This window comes from Neopsephotus bourkii, unplaced genomic scaffold (assembly GCF_033783945.1).
Source record: "Neopsephotus bourkii isolate Nb327-2 ecotype Australia unplaced genomic scaffold, CSIRO-AGI_Nbou_v1 NB_1792, whole genome shotgun sequence".
NCBI classification, from domain to species: Eukaryota; Metazoa; Chordata; class Aves; order Psittaciformes; family Psittacidae; genus Neopsephotus; species Neopsephotus bourkii.
In genome coordinates, this window is record NW_026902266.1 from 13135771 (window position 1) to 13157831 (window position 22061).

Consider the following 22061-nt stretch of genomic DNA (forward strand, 5'->3'; position numbering starts at 1 on the left):
TTATGTTTTAGGAGTTTTCACGTGCACAGAATGCCAGTATGTAAATACAAATTTTCCTGGACAGAAGGGTGCAGGTACTCTATAAGGCACAAGGTGGCTCCAGTTGACGAGGAAAGCTGGCGTGAGTCGAGTGAAGTGCCAGGAATCGGTTCGCAGCAGTCAGCTAGAAGTGTGTCAGGATGGAGCTCAGTCTTTCGTTGTACTGCAGGCCTGGTATTTTGAATATCAACCGAATCTTAGTGGGTCTTTGGAAGAAGGCTGTGTCTAATCTTAGAGTTGGACTAGTAAATTTACGTTGCATTTTGTGTCTTGTATTTCATTCTTGAAGGAATTATCCCAGTGGATTTTATTATATGTTCTGAGCTAAGTTGCTTGTGTCTAAGTTAAAGGTGCAGAACAGCATTCCCAGGGTGACCTGTGAAGAAAACAGAGTCGGTGTGCAGAAATGTAATGTAAGCCAGGCAGAGGATAAAATGGCGATTCTGAGGTTCATGAGAAAAATTTAATGACTTGCTTGATAAAAACCTTAATGAGTAGAGGAGAGAGCAAACTAAGTTGATGAGAAAATCCCGTATTATGACTAAATTTAGTAAAAAATAATTTGTCTGTTGTTGGTCTTGGACTCCGTAACAGCACCACTTTTGTTTTCAGAGTCTTAGAAGTGAATTACTTATCCATTTCTATTTCCAGCATAATAATAGTTTCAAACAGTCAGCCATTACACAAGAACACCTTCATCTGAGCGTTTCTAAACACCTGAGAATTTTGAGTGAGGACAGAAAAGGAGAAATGTTTGTTCTATCCATACGATCTGCCTGGGCAGCTGAGGCTGAGAAAGGCAGATTGAGCTGATTTACTCGTGATTTTATGCAGGGTAAGAAGTGGAAATTAGCAGTGGTCTCCTAATTTCAGCATTTAGTCTTGCTCCATTAGACAGCAGTTTGTGCCAGTCACAGTTTTTATTGTTTGTTGGGTTTTTTTTAACTCTCTGTTGCATGTCTTGATATAGTTTGGATTTTCGCATGAAACTGAACTTTCAACTTTTTTGGTTCTGTTTGGGTTTTTTTTAAATATCTTCCTTTTTTTTGTTTCTGTGAAATAGGAATAACTTTTGTGGGGGGGTTGCATTTTTTAATTTGCTTTACATACTGTTGCAGCAGGCATTGTATTAGATTAACATGTGAAGAAATAGCATTTCTTGATGTTATCTTTGCCTCTGAGGAGGATTTGGTTAAGAGGTTTTAAGCTGTTCTATTAAATAAGAATTTTCTCAAAGTAATGTCAGGTGTTAAAACAAATCCATAAATCTAACTTTGCCACATTATTTGTTTTAAGTCTTGAAATTTACAGGTTTCCTCTCCAACACTTAATGTTAAATACAGCAAAACGGATTAGGAACAATTCCTATGTAGAGTTAATATTAAAAATAGAATAGTATAAAGCACCATTTTGACTTAGATTCTCTGTATTTTTTTCAGTTTTGCAAATGGATTTGATCAAAAGTTAACTGTGGGCATGATTACAATTGTAACTCCTCATATTAGATCTAATCCCTTTGTTCTTTATTCAGACAGGACGCCCATTAAGGTCAAAGAAAGTTTTGACTGAATAAGGAATACAACAACTGGCTCTAGTTTTAGTACATATAGGGCCAGATTGTGGGTCACGGCCAGCTTAGAAGTGTACAGCTCCAGTGATTCCAGATCTTGTGCATAATAGGCAGGTTTTTCACACTGTTATGACGATACTTTATTAACATGTCAAATACAGAAGAGAAAAACCTGACAATTTTATGGCAATTCGGATTCTTATTAGCTTGTCTTAATATTATGTGTTACTGAGCTGAAATTATGCAAATATGTCTTCAAAATCATTTCCCTGTTTTCATGAGAAAGAGAAGAAAATAGAAGTAATCAAAAATTGGAATTAAATACTCAAATAGTTTGGCCAATTAATAAATCTGCAGTCGCAGAATAGAATGTCTGTGGGCTGGAGCTGGCTCTTAACTTAATGTTAACTTACATTTAATTAGCCAGACCAGATGGAAGCTGGCTAAGCTTTGCATGAAGGCTTGTGGGAAAAAGGCATAATCTTCCATTTTGTCAAAGGAACTAATACCACAGATTAAAGGTCAGTGTTCTTTTCAGAATTTAAAGAGTGGATGCATAGTGGTTGGCAGCAAGAAACAGCAAGGGCACTAACAAATTAGCTTAACCCCTAGATGACTAGTAAACCAGCTTTGCTTCATTTGATTCCCCAGTTAAACCAGTCTTCAGTTTCAGTAATAAATCCCAGACAGATAAAAATGCCTGTAAATTTTACTCTTTTGTCAGGCAAGTAAAGTTATATGTAGGCACTTATTATGGATAGAGAGATGAAGCTCTGGGAAAGGTTTTCTTACTCAATTGAGTAAAAATTCATGCTGTTCAGATGCTAAGGACTTGGGATCAGTCTGACAAACTGCTTAATTCCATGCTTAACAATAAGCATGCAAGTAGACAAGTCAAGTAGACAAGTCAAGAAACCATTCATGTGCTCAAAGAGGTGTATACATGGATCAAGTCAGAGTGCACAGAGCTTAAGGACTAAATCGGGCACATACTATGTTCAGGCTTGAAAATGCAGTAGAAAAAGTGAGAACTGGATCTGCCAGACTGAACCTTATGCCTGACTGCAAGAACTTGGAGTTTAAAAAAGGAAAATTAGAGAACTACGTTTAAAAAAAAAAAAGGGGGGGGGGGAGGGTTAGGTTTATGGTAATTGTTTGCGCATTTAAACAGTCTTTGGGGATGCTTCCAAGTGGATTCAGCAAGGTAGCAGAGAGGTTTTTCTGAAGTGGAAAATAATAACTTCCATACCAGGAAAATAAGGCAAACGTATTGCCATGAAATGTCAAATACCACACTACTTGTGCAGAAAGTAAGGTAACCCTGTGCAATAGGTAATAATTATTACAACTTTGGTCTGACATCTTTGCATATTTTATTTACAGTGGAAATACTTTGTGCAGAGTAGCTTGGGAAAGAAAGCTGGGAAATAAGCACCTGGTTTCGAGTCAGGTTCATGAATCCGGCAACAGAGAATTAGATACCTGGTGGACTTTACCAGCTGAGATGCAGACCTCTACAGAGGTGGTAGGTTTCTTTTGGACACCCAAATACATGTTTAATCTAGGTGCCTAAACAGCTGTTAAGTTCCCACAATGTCTACTTTGCTGCTTCAGTGTATTTTTAAACATTTGAAAACAAACCTTTCAAAGGATTTTGGAGCTTGCTTCTATTTATTTGTAAAACTTTTTTGGTACTATTTTGTTGCATCTAAACTTTCCTGTGGTGGCCAAAAATCCACTACTATTTGATGATTGTATCACTTAAGTAAAATTATTTGAATGAGATTGGGTCAGTTCTGACAAGGAGTCAAGTATCTTGCAAATCTCAGTTAATAATCTGTGCTTGCTGACAGTCCCAGGAGAGAGGGCTTGGGAACTGAATGAGCATGAAAACTGCAACCTGTTTATGATTGCCTTGTGTGGATCGAGAGTTGATATGCTGAGGAGAGGAAATCTGTGCTGCTGTGTGGCATTTAAACACTTCAACCCCACACCTTGCAAGGTGCACAAAGAAATTAATTTTAGGGGGAAACTTTCCTACTGTATTAGCTGAACTGGAGCACATACGTATTTGGAATCCTACCAGATACTTTGAAAGCTGTATTCACATGTACGTATGTACATCGATGCTTCTGTTTCTTTTCTCATTTTTTAGGAAATTATATACTGGGGATAGAAGAAGAATATTTTTACTAGTCACCATTTGCTAGACCACTTTTATCTTCAGTTACCAAATGGTGGCATTGGAGATACCACAGTTATTTCCCATTTTGAGTTACTGACATATTTCAGATACCACTTGGTGACAAAATATTTGAAGGGAACAGTAAGTTTAAAAACAATTGTAGTTGCAAGTGATGGAATTAGCATTTACTTATTCCGTGGCTTACTTCAGTCATTGTAAACCCAGAGAAGTATAGGAGTAGGTAATGCACTTTGGGGAAAAGTGTAAGTAGTATGAATATATTTTTACTTGTCAGACAAAACGAAACACTCTGCATCTAAACCAGCTTCTGTTTTCTGATAAATACCCACTGCCTCATATGGAGAGTATAGTACAGCCCAGTGGGATTTGTCCCAACAAGTACATTTGAAGAGAATATTTAGGAACAAAGTCATTCATTTACCTTTGATAAGTGTGTCAGGCATTTTTAGGTGGGGATCACATTCAGTTTTTTAGGGGCATGAGTACAAATTCTACTTGCGTTAAACTCTGTTACAAAAAATACTGTTGAAATTGGAAGAGTCTGGGAGCTGCCCTTTTTATGGAAGTACTGTGCAGTATGGAACTTGCCAAAAACTAATGGATTGTTTGCAGGAAATTAGAAGTTAAAGTATATGAGTCAGTCTACTTCAAGGATGAACAGTTTCCACTGAATTCAAGTAATGAATGCCAAGACCTAGAGACAGTACAATCAGCTGCAGCAGTTTTCTTAAGTTGTTTCATGCAAGCACTGTAGAGGATTCTATGTTCAGCAGAGTTCTCCTTGTCTTTTCGTTCATCAGGCTTTAAAAGAGTTAGCATATATTGTTGTTACTGTCATTAAAACCTTTGCAGAAGAAGCAGCAATGCAAGGGCTTTTATTTTTGCTTCAAAGCAATTACTACAGAGTATAGGCTAGAATGTGCAGTTTCAGGGATTTCATCTGCAGAAAACAGGCATCCACTTTTGTAATGTCAGTCTCCAGAAAAAGAGAGCATCGTTGCTTTATTCACGAGTGATGTGTGTTAGTTTCACACTTTCTTCTCAAAGATACAAAAAACCCTGATGTGTACAAGGATTTTGATACATATATTGAAATATGCCTAACAGATAAAAGACAAAGTAATTCTTAATAGTTTTGACTTGTACCACATTCTATACCCCAAGCATATTTTTCAACACTGCATTTTACCAGGGTAATAAGCGAATGTAACTCTTTGTAGGAAAATTCAAGAAAATAACGAGGTGCTCCTGTATATGCATGTGGCTCAGACTTCCTTAATGCCACTTACTTGCTTGATGTTTGTGTGTGTAAAGAGTAGTTGAGGGCATGCACGGCTTCGCAGATTCTTTACTTGATTCTTTGAGCAGCGGGAGTCCTGCTCCCCAGTTTGTACCAATAGTTGAACCTTCTGAGCATTTGAGTTGGAGAGAATCACTGTGTGTACTAGAGCCTTGTGATTTTGGGTTGTTACAGGCAGGGTGATGGGAGAGGGGGATAATGTGTCTCCATCCATTCATAGCTGCTTGTGACAGTCGCGCTGCTGAGCTACAAAGATTGCTATGTGCCTGGAGTTACAGAACTACAGAATGTCCGAGGTTGGAAGGAACCTCTGGAGATCATCTGGTCCAGCACTCCTGCCCAAGTAGGGCCAACTAGAGCCAGCTTGACCATGTGGCTTTTAAATGTGTGCGAGGACTGGGACTCTACAGCCTGTATGGGCAGTCTGTGCTAGTGCTTGGTAAATCTCATGATAAAAGTGTTTTTCCTGATGGAGATGGAATCTTATGTGTTTTAGTTTGTGCCTGTTTTCTCTGGTCTTATCAGTGGGCACCACTGAAAAGAGTCTTGCTCTGACTTTTTTACAGCCTCCCTTGAGATACTTGTGCACATTGATGAGATCCCCAAGCCTTCTCTAGGTTAAACATTCCCAGCTCTCTCAGCCTTTCCTCATGAGAGTTGCTTCAGACTGTTAATTATCTCTGTGGTCCTTCACTGAACCCCATGTATCTCTTGTACAGGAGCACCTAGCACTGCAGGTGTGTGAAAGTGCATATGCAAAGCTCTCCCCAGTGTCCCCAGTGCTTTTCCACCATGCACAGCATCCATGCAGCTCTTCAGGTGTAGCTTGGCCTGGAGTACGGACATGAGGTTTTAAGAAAATTTGAGTATGTTGCCGTATGAGATTCATATGAAGTTGGCCAAATGTTTCTCGGTGAGATTTTGTCTGAGTAAGCTTAATGTTAATTGGAAGGAGCAATTAACCACTTTCTCAAATAGAGAATAGTCCTGGATCAGGAGGAAAGAATTCATATTTTTTCTTTTCTCTTTTTCCCCTTCTTTCTTTTTTCTTCAGTTAGATGGAAACATGACTGATGTTTCCAAAGCCAATTAGAGCATTTGCTTACTCAATATAACATTCTGTTGCCAAGTCTACTGTTTGGCTCTGAAAATCCCACCGAATGTGCCCACCTAGAGCACTCATCCTAAATAATGGCTACAGAAACAGCTGTATTAATTTACATAAATGGACCCCAGTGCAATATCTGTTCCCTTTACACTGAAAAGGTAAGTATTTCCTCTGAGTGTGTCATTGGAGAAGACCATCTAAAGGCTCCAGAGAAACCTTACAGTTTCAGGTCTCGAAAGAAAAGCTGAATTACACTATTTGGTATAATTATCTGACTCTTTTCTAATGTTTGTAATCTAAATAGGAATGTCAGATTTCAATTTCTTTTTTTAATTTAATATTTCACTTATTAAGCATTTTTTATAAAGAACAACTCTCTCTTATATCTACTATTTAACATGAAAAAAGGCAAACGAAGGCCCGATCTGCTTAGCACTTACTGGCCATAGATACACAGATGTAGACCAGTATGGAACAGATTTGATGCCTTTTCATAATGCTCTGCCAGCCTCCAATAATTTGTCATTGGCAACTCTTTCTATGTACGTTTACTAAACCTGTTTCCCAGTATTTTGAGTGAGTTTTCCCATTTGGCCTCTGACCATGTGGTATTTTTGGTACCTTTTGGCACAGGTTCCTGCATTAGGTTTGGATGTTTAATTATTGTGTGCCTCAGTTTCCAGGTATGTGGAATGGAGCAGTGACGGGGATTCAATTTGAGAGACCATTTGAGCTTTCTAGGCAAAAAATGTTAAGGGTTATTAAGTGTGAATGTAGTGAAAGGCTTAGCAGACAGGTGTGGCTTAAAGAAATGGTTTAAAATCCAGTAATTTAGTTCTAGGTTTAATTGGAAGTTGTAATCCCAGCAATTGCTGACAATGTCTTCTAGGATTTAAATCTAACACACTGAAGCGTGTAATTTAAGGCTTTACAGAACAGTGTTAGTGCATATACGCTTATCACTCAGCACGTGTTAGTATTATTCCTGTGGAATGCTCTTAATTAAAATCCAGTAGTTGCATACAGTGCATTTGATGCTTACTATCACGAGTGCTCAGTACGCAGAAAAGTAAATTTAAAATAGCAATCATTTTTCTCAGACGTACAATATAATTGGCAGACACTTTTGAAAATGATGTAACCATTACCATACAGGGAGGTTCGACAAGAGATTCCTTGTTGATCAAATGATTTCTGTTTTCCTTTTCCAAATCCTAATACTAACTTTAGTATGAGGAAAGGGGCTTTGAATTGATACACGAGAAAACAGGATGCTTTTGCAGCAGAAGAGCCACCAGAGCATGTCTAGTTTACATATTGTACTCTGCCATCTCGTACTTGAAAGCTCCATGTATTTTGAAGGAGTTACACCCAGAAAATCTCTTGATAAGGTGGAGATTCCCCCCCCCCTCCCCCCCCCCTTTTTTTTTTTTGTTCAAGGGTTGTTTGTGATATAACACTGCGTCTTTCTAAAACTGTATGTTGGGATTGGTTCTCTTGGCTGGTGTAGTTGGTGCTCAGCAGATAGGGTTAATTGTTTCAGTGTGAGCAACCGACATTTTAAATATGAATTCTAACTTCTTGACCACATTAATCACAAAGCTGCCTGACCTATCTTACTTACTGTAACAGTTTCTTCTTTTTAATTGATGAGTCATGAGCACATATTAAATACAGTTTCTTTAAAAAATAAAAAAAAAGCGCCCTGCTTGCATTTTAAACAGTTTTTGTAAGCTAAGAATTTAGCATACGTATGCAGTGGGCTTATGATATAATAGCTTCAATGAAAATTGGATCAAAATTAGAGTAGGCTTTGAAAAAGGGTTGTAGGCACATGTTTCTGGGAGTGGCTGGAAGAACTTACTGTAGGGGAAGGTTCAGTCATGTGTGCGCTCTACCTAGAGACCAGACAGGGTGATGTTTCTTGTTAAATCAAGATGCAGAATTTAAAGCAAGGAACCAGTGAATATGAAAATTAATTTCTGTGTTTACCCCAAAAGAAAGCATCCAACTATGCTCTAATTAATTTTCTTTGCTTTGCCTTCCAAAAATGTTTTTAGAAATTAAATAAAAAGCATTAAAGTGTTTCAACAAACCAGTTGGTTGGTTTGGGGTTTTTTTGATGCAACTGAAACTTTTTTAGAGAAAAACCCCACTTCTTGAGGACCAAAACCCTGCCCTCTGTTACAGCCAGCACTGATGGGGCTGCAGAGCTGTTTATCCAACTGTGTGCACAATAGTCACAGAGTTAGAGCTGAGAGAAAGCTGAACAAAGACCAATGACAAGATTTAATTCTGTCTGTTGTTCAGTTCAAAACCAAGTGTGTTTTGAAGTCCATAGCCTTTTAAATGTCTAAGAGTATTTAAGGCCTGGATGTTGGTGGAGCTGTTTTGCTTCACAGCATGGTATGTGCTGCCACCTTGTATTTCAGAGCACTTCACAGGACTGCAGTGAATCCTGACAGTGCCATCCGTGGGTTGCAGTTCCCCCATGGTGGGTGGGGAAACTGAGGCACTGAGCTATGGTCTGACTCATGGTGCACAGGGTACAGCCTGCTCCAATGCTTCCTCTGCTCTTTGGACTTTCTGGATCACTCTTTTCTCCCTACCGACTTGCCCTCTTGCCGATTATTTTGTTCCTGCGTTGCTGTAGCAGAGACCAGCCACTTGTTAATTTATCTAACAGATAAGAAATTGTGGGTACAATTAACAAAGGCCTTCTTTGGTTGCATTCACCCTTACCCCTCCCCGCTCCATTTTCTTCTAATTCGTGGTGACCCTTCTTTGACTTTTATTACCTTTTAAGAAGTGGCAAGACCAGGCTGTTAAGTTAAAGTGAATTATGAAATACTTAACCCTCTTGTCTCCCTTCTGAAACGCCAGCCCCACGCAGCCATTACACACAGAGGCTTCTCGCGGAAAATCTGAGAGGGAGTTTTTATGTAGAAAAATGTGACATGCGAGTTTTTGTCTCCAGCCTGGATCGTGGCATGTGTAAGATACAAGAGGGATAGAACCAGAAAATTAATTTCCTTGCGCTCCAAATCCCTTGTGTTTCCAGGAGCTTTTAGTTTTGCCATTTTAAAAATGCATTCGGATAAAAAGTTACACTGCAGGCCTCCACACTTTATTCAAGGAGTTAAAAGTCTGGAGCTGTGCTTGATGAGCCAGATGGTCTTTAACAGTAACATTGTTCATATTGTTTAGATTATCCTGTTGCAAGTACAGTGCCTCGTTTACCTTTTATGGAAGAAAGTGTGGAAAATTGACCACAGATGTAAGTAACCAAGAATGATGGCTGAGGCAATTCTTACCAGGCCTCCCTCTCTAACACGCCTGATCCTGCAGATAAAAATAAATAGAGAAATGTGAGGCAGCATGAGAAATATCTAGTGTTACCTATTTAAGTGTTTAATTTGAGCTCTGTGAGCTACAAAAATCTTTATTTTCTTAGACTGAGATTTCTTCATATTGAACTGGTCTCAGTCTCTCAGAGTAGGAAGCCTGAATGTAGATTTTTATCCAGGTACTAAATAGCACATCATTATATATTTTTTCCATCCTCGTTGAAAAAAGGGGGGTGGTAGGAAGCCAACTACACTGACCTCAAATACAGTTTATGGTCCAAAAAATCTTCATTAGAAGATTGATACTCATTTTGTGCTGTAATGAGAAAGCACAAACTCTCCATTAATATTGATTTGATTGGTATCAGAAGCAAAAGCTGTACCAAATTAATTAGGGGTAGCTCATTGTTACTCCTAGTGATGGGCTGCTGAGTTTATGGAGCATCTTGTAAGACAGTTCCAGATGGAAATAAACTTTTTTAGACAGGTATCTCTTTTGTGCAGTATCTGGAATTGGAAGGCTTGGTGCTTAAACAGAACAAAGAGAAAATGCTGCAAATGAAAGCAGTAAAGCCCTGTTTTATAAAGCCCTTTTTGTCTCCTATCACTTTTCTTTCTCTCCCTCTTTTCCTTCCTCTTATTAGGAGCTGCTGTCAAACCGCATTTACTTGTGGCAAGTGGTTCCCTTCCGAGCCCCTAAGCTGATACTGCCACATTTGCATGCAGGTGCTGCTGTGGTGGAGCACAGCTTCTTGCCTGCCCTTTTCCCCATGGCCTGGCAAAGCAAAGAGAGCTGTCATTACAAACCAACAGGTTTACTGTGTTAGGGCCCAGAAACTGGAAATCTCCTGTTCATCAACATGGGTTGGCTTGTTGGTACTTCTTAACAAGCTGGTAGATTTCTTTGACTGTTAAAGGCAACATCTTTCCTTTATGACACTAAGCCTTGAGTGATATAGCAAATAATTTTCTTTTGCCTGTACAGTGCTTTTAAACTTAATTCTGACAGCGTTTGTTTCTAGAAACATAGGCTGTCAGATCCTTGTTCTAATATGTTGTAAAGACTTTTTTAAAGATTGTCAGGATAAAGCGTTCTACAGGAATCGCAGGAGGCTGGGGATTATGCTGAGAACTATGCATTCTAGGATAGAATGTGAAATCAGCAGTTAACGTGGGAAACAGGCTTCTAAGGCAAAGTTCAGATAGTCAAGGTGACTCTAAGTGGGACAAGAGAGAGTTAATAGTCCTTCTCCTATATTTAATACCTGCATTCAAAGTGTGATAAATTGGGCTGGCAGCTTTGGGCACTGTTTTTCATCATTTAACTTCTAGTTCTGCTCCCTGGAAGATCTGGAAAACAAGATCTATTGGGCTCACCAGCTCTGGCCCTGTGCCTGCAGTTGTAGGGTGTAGAAGGGGGAAGCCAGGAAAGCACAGGTGGGGAGGAAGTGGTAGCAGCAGCACCAGAATGGAGTAGTGAAGAGGGGACAACAAACAAGGGCCTTGAAGGGGATGGACAAGGTCACAGGAATATTCAGGAGGTGACCCGCTTGAATCAGGGTGAAGTATGTGAGACGAGAGTGATGCTCTGGCAAGTGGGTGAAGCTTAGACAAGGTGAAGGGCGGATGCTGAAATGGACTAAGCTTGTGTCTGGGAGCCAGCAGCCCTTGATCACTAATCCTGGTTCTGTTCTGAGACTGCATGCAAATTCTCTTCTTCTGTCTGTTCTCTTATCCCTAAAATAGTGATAATGACAATCATTACCTGCATCAAAGTGGTGTTATGAGGCTTAAAGTGCCACTAATTCTTGAACAGCAGAGATGTGTTGACCTTCGCTTGTGCCCCCAGTCGGTAAGTGCTTACCTCAGTGACAAAGTTTTCCTTTCTTTTCCTGTTAATACTGCAGGGCAACCACAGCTATGGAGGTTTTGAACACCATCTTGGCTGCTACAGTAGACTTCTTAGCAGCAATTGGGCTGCGCAAACAACAAAGGGCAGGATTGCCCTGTTGTACTAATGAAAATGGAATCATTTGACGAAAACCAGAAGCTTTCAGATCCTTGATTGTATCTGGAGGCATAACAGAGAAACTAGGATTAACTTGTTCACAGATGTAACATTTTGCAGCAGAGTTCTAAAACTGATCCAGATCTGCAAAAGATTAGGTTTTATGCCTGAGTTGATCATTCAGCAGGGGAGCCTCACCTGCTTTTTGACTCGTTCAGACTAGAAATAAATACTAAGATCAAATTAAAGTCTGATTGTTTCAGAAAGTATATTTAAAGCAAGGATTTCCAAGGATGAACACAGATTTCCATCTAGATTGAGCTGCCAGAGTATGATTGACGAGACTCCAAAGATTGCCCATGAGGTAAAGCAGAACGATTGATCACTGTTAGTACTCCATAGAGAAATAAGATGGAGACATTCTCAATTATCTGAACAGGACCAGTTGAAGAGAGCACACAGGAAGAACAACATTGCCACACAATATAGTCAAAACTCTGGTGTGTGAGATTCTTTGCTTCTGCTGTTGTGAAATGTCCTGAAGAAGCATGTCCTGAAGGTACAGAACCCTATAGAATTTAACTGTGGAGGCAGATTTGTACACTTTTACTCAATGAAGGAATTATTTGTTAAATTTTACAGGAAGAAGAAAAAGAGTGCTTAATTAGTTGCACCTAACCCATACGGTAATTTATAACTTGGTCCCTAGAGGGTAAAGTCAATTTACCTATATCTAGATCTGTATTGTGGTTCTTACAGGCTTACATCACAAAGGAAACAAATGGTCTTTTTCAAGTCAGTGAGATGTTCCTTGTAATCTTTCAGGTGTTTCAGCACAAATCAAATAGACTATAGAAAATACAGGTTAGTGGAACCAAAAACCCAGCTAATAATGTTCAGAGAAACTGAAAAGTAGCCTCTTCTGCTACCTCTCTTCAGACCATGAATTCAAGTAGAGACCTGTATGTAAGATGTGCAGGGAAGTGTTAGGTCGCCTAGATAGTGACCATCACATTGCTCCTTGAACGGACTGTGCGCTTTGAACCCTGGCATTACCTTTTCTGGGATTAAAATCCAGATTCCAAAGATGAGGAAATGTGTACCAGGTGTACACAGTAGGTTGTAGAGTCATCTTTTATCTCGCCATTCCAGACTGTGCCCACATAATAGAAGTGCTGTAACTCTTGGAAATAGGCTGCCCAGTTCACTGAAACTGTCGTGCAATTATGTATCAGCCTACAGAGGTACAGAAATAATTCGGTTTGGAGTTGCCTTAGCACTGGTTCTGATCAGCAAGATGGCAGCAAAACAGTAATGTGTATACTAACGATTGTATCTGAAAAAATAATTGGAAGTTAGGTTGCTGAATGTGGAATCAGAAATGGTCTGTGTGCATGAAGAGTGAGAGAGACCATCTCCTTTTTTCCTGGTGCCTGTGTGATATTTTGAATTGTTGCTCTTCATCTGTTTATAAACGTAAGACTCCAGGAGTAAAGCCATGCTGCAGAGGGATAGGGAGAGTGCTTTCTCAGCGGGATATAAGCCCTGGGCTTTAACAAGCATTTCTTGATTTGTAGAACAGAGAAAGGTTTTCTAATGAATGGCACTGCATAAATATTAGATACTTTTATTAAAGCGGTGTACCCTGCTACTTGTTTATGACAGATATGCTGGGAATTTCCTTTTTCACAAACAACGCGTGTCTTGGTAGAAGCCTGTTTCCATGACTAAAACTAGTCATGATGAGAGCATCGACCTAGTATGGTTCCAGGAATAACCTACACATCAGCTGTACTCTGCCAAGAACACAGAGACTGGTTATTGAGATGAATGGTTTTGGTTAATATGCACCACAAAGTAGGAAAAAAGATGCCTATACATTTTAGTTCATAGATAATTATCAAGAAATTGTGTATGGAGAAAAATAATGTATGGTTGGGGAATAGAAACATAAGCCTTGAACTTCCTGTCCTGAAAATATAAATCACTGCAAGTTTTAAAACAGTTGCATGACTCATATGCAGAGGTCATAGACCAAATTTGCTGATGGAGGCAGGATGAAACAAATTCGGCTGCATTTTTATGATATTTTTCCTGCTGCTCTTAGCTTTTTATTTACTCAAAGTAATACAATTTTCCAGAGAAGTGTAACAGCTCAAACATATGGAACTGCTATCCAGTTCACTGCTTAGGTGCAAAACTGCATGGGAACAGTGGTGTGTCAATAAATAGCATACTGCATGTCAGGGAAAGTAGTCTCTCAGGAACCGTATTGCCAGCTTGGCAGTATTCTAGAAAAGGAGATTGCAAGATGGAATTGGTATATTAGTGCAGTTTAGTGAATAGGGCCCAGACCTAGAGGAAATACAGCTCGAGTAATGTGAAGACTAAATGGAAGACAGAGAGAAACAAGAAAGAGAGGCGTGCTAATGCACAGGTCTATAAATCAAGGGGTTTTCCCCCATACTCTAGCACAAACTTTGGGGCAATTTTGGATATCCTTGTAAATGCATATGCTGTAATTTTTCACCTGAGAAGCAGTATCACAATACTGAGTAAGCTATTTGCTAACCAATTGTGCTGTCTTTACTCTTGCTGAGTAGTATTTTTGTGTCACAAGGAAAGTCAGCAGGAGTTACCATTTTGGTCTGATCTGCATGCCGGTTTTATGCTGCTGAGAGTTTGCTGACTGAGGTTGTTTCTGTATTTTCAGTAGCATTGCTGAAGTTTAGATTTTGATCCAACATAACTTAGAAAATGCAAGGAGAGAAATTCCTGCAATCAGTTTAAAATGTCAGCACGTAACAAGTCAACAAGCCTGGGTCCAGGTGAAAGTTTCAGACCTGAGTGTGACTTTTAATGGCAGGGAATAAGACTTGCTTGTTAGGAGAGATGCTGTAGTATTGAGTGTTCCAAATTATTTGATTTTGTGTGCAGGCACAGTTATATTAAATACTTTGTTTATGATATAAGGCATTAAAAAGTGTGTGTATTTCTGGGTATGACAGCACGCTCTTTCTCCTGTGTGTAACACTTGGACTTTGCAAGATGCACTGCATATAATCATAACGGACTGGGGGAGGTGTTATCTCTCAGGATCTTGTCAACATATTCGTAGCCACTTGTCTGCTATATTATAGGTGAACTAAGTCATGTCAATGTTATTTTATTTTTGCCAACAGCCTAATTTTTTGCATTTGCCACAAAGGTGTAGTTGGAATTGCCCATTTCGAATGACGTTTGTCAGCATTCACCTGTGTTATTTGGGAAGGCCACAGTTTGATAATTTGCACATCTGAAAATATAACTGGTATTTACCTCCTCCTTTTGCATTATACAGGCTGTTTGGAATTCTTTGTATCTGAATGGAAAAGAGAGGTTAAGTGTCACTTATACCCCCAATTCCAACCCTGAAATCTCAGATGCCAGCCTCATGTCATCCTTCTGAGAACTGGGGAAGGCACAAAGGCAGTTTGGAGACACCATTTTCTTCAGTGTTGTTATGCACCTAATATTTCTTGGAAACTGAGCATTTTATGTGGCTTCCACTCTTGTTTCTGCTTATGTATAAGATACGAGCTCTATCTTATCATCTTTCATTTATGTGATTCCTGGCATTTTAAATTCAGGTAGATTAGATTTAGACTTTTTGTAATGAATCTGCATCATTTTTGTGTTCTGCATACTCCTGAAATAGCCTGAGGGAACCTGATAGACACAATTTGTATGTATCATTTAGAGACGTAAGAAAGCATATGACTGGTTTCATCTTTCTGTTGTTAGTTCTTTCCTATAATTCTAATCACCATTTTATTGTAGCATTACACTACTTAGGAAAGCATGATTTCTCAAAGCAGGATGCTTGCCATTTTTAGAAACAGTGGTACTTAAAACGGCTTGGAGGTCTGTTTTTACAGCAGATCTTCTGCTGATTCTAGTGGTAGCTCGGATCACAGTTTGCAAGGTAGAGGCATGTCTGACGTATTTCACCAACAGTAAGTTTAATCCATTTCTGGTGTTATTTCCTGACTTCAGCAGAACATAATATAGGTAGGGTGCTTCACTGAGCTTATGCAAAAGCAGAAATAGATGCTGATGCTGCAGTGCATTGCATATGGCAAAGGGTAAGGACTGATGAGTTTTGGCAATGTTTATTACTGTGGTGATGAGATGCTTGGAGTCTTCCACATGGCTCCCATATCTCTGTCACTTTTGCACAGAGCAGAGTTAAGGGGACAGAAGCATTAAGGACCTGGCCCTGTAATTTTCCAACTGAAATCAGTCAGTGTAAACACTAAGGCAAATTCTCTTCTGATATTAGTCACTGTGCTTCTGTCGGCTCTAGTAAGGCTGTGCCCATTTGCAGTATCTGAGAATTAGGTTATTACTCCCCTCTCAACCTTTCTGCTCACACAATTTCTTAAACATAAAAGTCTTGTTTCAGGTCTGGGTTGTTGGCTTATATATTTAAATTGGAGGCATGTCAGTCCTCATGTAATCAACACTTTGAAGAAGATCCATGAATGAGGTTAGGTAAAAATGCATATTTTTTTTCCCTGCTACTTTCTGGGTTTTCTCAGAACCTAGATAATTTTATCCCATTTTCATCAAACATGCAGGTAACTTTAGAATCCTGCATCTGTATTTTTTCTAGGGAAGCAAAATAAAATTACAAATGACAGTAATTGACATTACATGCTTTAATTAAATTTCCTCCTCTGTGAACCAAAACCTTTCAACCAAGTATTGCAGTGCTATTTCTGTATTTATTTGTTACATGGGTTAATGTGCTATGTGGCAGATACGGTATTTATCCATTTTCACAAATTATGCTATCAGTGTCATGTTGCCTTTGAATTGTTTCCTGTATTGATGGCCAGAATGGCTTGAAAAAGACTTTAGTCCTCTCTGGCTATAATTCTGTTTTCATAAAGCTGAAAATTGTGGGGTTGAAAGTGAGCCTTTAGGAACAGTTGGGAAAATCTGGATCCAAAGCATCTTACCAATGTGCTGTTTTTTTCCTGCAGTGATCTCTGCTCTCTGCGAAGGGAAAGGGGAAGTGCACAGGCTTTTTGAATGATGGTTTTATTGTTGTTGTTAGATTACAGGAATTAGAAATTAAGTCCCACTTGAATTTGTGTTTGTGGCAAGTGGAAATGGGTTACAGAAAGTACAAACAGAAATTCCTCTACTTGGTCCCCAAGCTATAACCTTCACACCTGCTGTTGTCAACTTCTTGCTATGTTATGCCCCCTGAGAAAGCAGTTCTGCTTTAGCTAATTTGTAGCTTTCTTACTCTACTGTAACTATACCTATGAGAAATGTACCTGGACATGATCTTTTGGCTGTAGGTATAAAAACTTACATAAAAAAACCCAACTTTATTTTCTCTCACTACTTTTTTATAAAATAGCTATTTTCTGCGTGCAGAAGTGTGCCACTTTAGTCACTTATAAAATGGGTTGATTTGAAGCTGTAGGTTCCTCTGGCTTCAGACTCTGGATTTTGTTAACCATCTTAAGTGCATCCTCCTTGATGTTTCAAGTGGAACATAGTTTTCCTTTAGCTGTACTTACCTCCCAAACAGGTTTGCTGTAATAACTATCTGGGACGTTTATGGTTCTATTCAGAAATTAAGAAAAGGAAAGCTTGGTACAGACTGGCCAGCTTAGTATTGTCCTATAATTGAATGCTGTTATTCAGCAGTTTGGCGATCCAGTTTCTCAGTTCCAAAAAGCAGTGGGACTCAGGAGTCAGAATGGGGAGCCCCGTTAGTACTTCTGAGTGCAGTATGAAATAGGACTATTGGCGGAGGAACACTGCTCTTGGGAGTAACCAAGTAGCTGCAGACCAATGTGTATCTGAGATCCCTTAGAACTGGTGAAGAATGTGGTTTCAGGACAGTTATGAGAACTCTGTGTCTTTTCCTGCAAGGAATCACATCTGATACGAAGCCTGGGGAAGGAATGTTGTGTAGTACAGCTGAATAACCCTAAACAATAAATACCTCTCAGTTCTCCATACTTGCCTTTTGGCACTGGTATTTTAAATGAAGTTCAATTGGAAACTAGAAAGATAGCCACTTTCCATGACTTAGAAATGAGCCAGGGGTGTGTCACTTCCCTCATCCTGCTCCAAGTTGAAATAGACACTTAATGTTTTGTAGCTTCTGAAAAGTTGTAGTCTGTAGAAAACTTCATAGCTATTTGATTTTTAGCCAAGTAAGTGATTACTTTAGATTATCTTTTCATTACTGTCCCTCTTTGGCAGGACCCAGAGCACATAAAAGTAGTTAACTTCTTACCAGTAGTTTATTCTTTTGATGGCTCATACCTCTGCTTTCCTCTGCTCTTTAGCTTTTTACATGCTTTTGCCTGTTTAGGCTTAATCCTCTTTCCATGTGAGTTTTGCTAATTATTGCAGTAGGGTAGTATTTCTAGAGAAAGGAGTACTGCTGTCAGGAGCTGAATGTGGTAGTAACACATGTGCATCTCAATTCTGGCAACAGGATTCAAGGATTCTGTTGTTCTTGTTGACCAGTCTTTTATTTTACACCAAAAAAAAGACAAAAGGTAAATTTCCCTTCCAGTGTTGACATGCCTGTGCCTTAACACCCTTCCTATGCTGTGAGGGGAATTATGACTTTATTAAGTTGTATGGGGAAAAGGTACGAGTTACCTACAACAGGAACAGACTGATACTGGTTAAAACGTGTGCTTTACACTTGCTGTTTCAGTGTTTTATATGACTGATAACAAAAGCACACAGTCAAAATTACATTCCAGCATTCAGAATGCAACTTACCAAGCTGCAAAAAGCAGAATTAGTTTCTTTTGCAGATGGTCTATGAGTCTCATGTGGCATCATATTAAATTATATAGGCGGTCAGTCACTTGTTCTGAAACGATGCTCTGAGCCGAGAGTTGTGATGTGCTTGGACCATTCTGTTGGAAAACAGACTCTAAAGCTAATACAGCTTCTCTGCAGAGCAGCAGCAAAGTGGCCTGCAGAGCAACAAGGGGCTTCAGACACCTTATAGACTGCAGTTCTCCCTGAGATGCACTATGAGGGTGGCCCAGCGACCCTACGATGGGCTGTGGAGCATTTTGCCCTAAAGGTAGGAGACTAGACTGACTCAGTTATTTTTCATTGTCATTTCTGTAATACTTCAGGAGTACCGTTTTCCAAAATACAAATTTTTGGGATGGTAGTTATTTTTGTTCTGTGATAATTTGAAGATAAGAATGGGAGGTTGTTTTCTTCTTCCCTTTGTTAGAGTTGTTTTTCCTGGGTAAAAGAGGAAGAATATACAATAGTTTGTTAATTTTGAAAACTATTCCATGAAAATATTTGTGCAATATAAGATAGAATTAGTTTTATCCTGGTGCTATTTTGTAAGAGTATGTGTTTTCTGTTAACTTCAGTTTGAGACAAATTCAGTCCTTTAGTAGTACTGGATCTAGTGTGAAAATAGTGGTTTTTATGGTTTGAATTTCCACTCAGGGAAAATTGTCATTTGTAGTCAAAAGCATACTTGAGATAGCAATTTTCTAATGGGCTATGTGTGATGCAGTAGGTAAGTTTTAGTATTCATATGTATTAAAATGAAATTTTTTTTAGTACTAAACACTTCCGAATAGGAATATTAATGCAAACTCATTTATGACATCAACAGCTGAAGGCTGCAGATTATTTCTGGGAAACTTTGAATGTGTTAGTACTATGGATTAAAACCGATTTAAAGTTATTTACTTGAATGATTCAATTGCAGTTTTTGGTGTGTTCACCTGCAAAGCAGCAAATACAGCCACAGCTACTATTGGTGTGAATGTTTTGCATGCTGGAATTGATATATTGGTAATGACAACAACCTGTGAAATGGATTTAACAGATAGGAGTTTACATAATGGTGTTTCCCATGTCTGACAGCATTTGACAGGTGGTAGGAACTGCTGCTCTGAGCTTACAGCTTGTTTGAAATCTCTTGGAAGAGTTGCAATGCATGTGCAGTTCAGAGTTGTGGATTTACCCTGACATTGATGGTGCTTACACTGCTTGCAACTTGTTTCCTGATAAGAAATATGTGAACACGGTAATCAGATGAACAGTTCAGTAAGCTAATTTTTTGGAGGCAGGGCATTTGTAAGTTGGAGCAGCTGTCTGAGCTTTTCAAGGAAATGAGCATAGTCAGGAATGTGCAGGAGGGTACCAGGCAGTGCCTGTGAAGAGCAAGGCACAGGGCTGGGTGAAAGTTATATCAAAACAAGGGTGTTCTCTTAGTTATGATAATAGGTTTGGAAACAAAAGGTACAAGAATTCCTGTCCATTCTATGTCAGACTAAGTGTAACATTATAGACTGTATTTTTAAGTGCCTTCTATTTTGCAAGAGCAGTTTGTGTCTTCAGAAAGGGAACATGTAAATGTATCCTTTAATCTTGAAGTGCGTCACTTTCTATGCTGCAGAATGGGGATAATGCTATTTTCTTCTGTTGGTGGGAAGTTAAATGAATTAATTCTGATTAAGGGATTTGAGAACGTAGACTGGAAAGTGTTGATTTATTTCCTGTGTAAAATGAGAACTAACTCTGCTTTCCTAAGCTGAGCATTGTTTCCAGTTTGTGCTACCAAAGTCCTGTCTTGCATCATGATCTTACACTTCTGTGCAAATGTGTTTTAGGAGAATACTACAGACATGCTATTGATCACAGCACACTGTGAATTATGCCAGCTGACCAAAGTCCTCCCTCCACTTAGGGATTGCCACAGCCCTAATATATTCCTCTCAGTCCCTGAAATGACCCTACATGCTGTATGGCTGGTAAGAACAGGAGGGCTTCCACTCGTCAGATGTGTGTCTTGGTAAGTGATGCACACTCATGCAAAATAAGGATGGTGAAACAAGTTTACCTTTTCTGTAGTTGTTTCTGTAACAGTCCAAGCTTGAAGTTTTTCTGCTGTCAAATGCACATTAACCTCTACATTGATCAAGAGAACTCCCCAAAGGGTAGTGTACTCTTCAGTATGATAAATGATGTATTTCTGCCATTTTAATGTTTCATTTTGCTGCCCTAACCAAATTCAGCCCATTTGCTTTAAGAATGTAGGTGGGTTTCTATTGATCCAGCCAAAGCTGCAGCCTCATTTTACCGTGTTGAAGGTCTGTCTAGATCCCAGTTCCCAAATTAGACCCTGATTCTGTCCTTGACAAGAAACTTAAATTCCCTAGGGCACGCTGCAGAGACTTTTAGAAACCATCTGTTAGACACAAACACTAAAGTAGCAAGAAGTCAGGAATCTTTAAAATGGAGGGGAAAAAAAGAATTAGATACAGCAAGTCCATTCTCATTTGTTGTACTGAATCTGAAAACCAAGGTTAGATCCTCAGCATTGATGCAGAAAGTAACAAAGCATGGACTACAAAGTACTAGTTGTGCAAGTAGATAATACATTTGCATATTTATATCTGTTATTATTTTAATTTCTGAGGGTCATTTTTTTTTTGTTTGCTACTTGTCCAGCACCTTGGTGTCACCCTCAAGCTTTATCTTGATTGACTTTAATACCAAAGAAAGATCTTCAAGCATGAGCAGCTCTCAGAAGAGATTGAAGTGTTTTTTTTGTTTCAGTTTTTTGCCTTCTGGGATGTAGAAATACTTGGCCATTTACTACAAATATTTTGATCCTTTGTTACGAAGTCATTCCCTGAAGATGACCAGATGCTTACGTTAAAACACAAGTAGCTCCAAGAAGTACAGTTTGAAAATAGTGGCCATGTGTGATACATAAACCAATTTGCAGTCCCTGAAAAAAGAACTGTAACTTTCCAGTAAATGTAGTAATTTTTCTAATTCTTCCAAGAAGTAGTAGTCATCTAGATTATTGAGATGCAGTGGGTCTGACACTTAATTTTTTCTCCTTCAAAACCAGGATTTATATACACAAGAAGAAAAGAGCAAGAAATTCAGGAAATCCTCAGCTTGCTACTGGTATGCCCTCACATTCCTAAGAACTATTTTTGGATTTTCTCTTAGGAATAGCTAGAACTTGTTGAGCTGGGAAAGACTTCTTGGAACAGATCTTTGGTTTTGTCTTTTCTGCATGAGCGCCCCTTGTTGATGTTGGAATAGCTACTATTAGCTGGCTGGTGGTGATTCAGAGAACCAGGCAAGTCAGTCATAAAATAAAATCAGCTTCTCCACTCCACAATATTTGGAAAAAACTATTGCAGCAAGCTGGTGAGCGTATAGAATGAACTTCCGTCTACTTGCTTTGGGTTAGGACTGCACCAGGCGGTCTGTCTGGCACTCGTCTGGATTTTGCTACCTCTGGGTTTATTACAATTTGTAAGGTATTGGTGAGGAGGATACAAACATTCTCTCTTCTGTCTCCATATATTCCCAGAGCACTCCATGTAGTTCTAAGATATCTCAATAAATCTCTCCAAGTATCTCAGTAAATTGGAAATCTTAGCTGTCAAAGGAT

The 22061-nt window shown here is 39.1% G+C and overlaps 1 protein-coding gene across 2 annotated transcripts in view; it reads left to right on the forward strand.

Annotated features, from left to right (window-relative positions):
• The window catches only part of PARVA (parvin alpha), a 63472-nt gene that overhangs the window by 10969 nt on the left and 30442 nt on the right, over positions 1–22061 (forward strand). The window contains exon 1 of one of the 2 annotated variants that reach the window (XM_061342514.1): positions 18581–18695. The exons of the other annotated variant lie outside the window; for it this stretch is intronic. Within the exon in view, the coding sequence (XP_061198498.1) occupies positions 18668–18695 (28 nt within the window). The 5' untranslated portion in view covers positions 18581–18667. Of the gene's footprint in view, positions 1–18580; positions 18696–22061 lie in introns of those variants that run through there. 2 annotated transcript variants of the gene reach the window in all.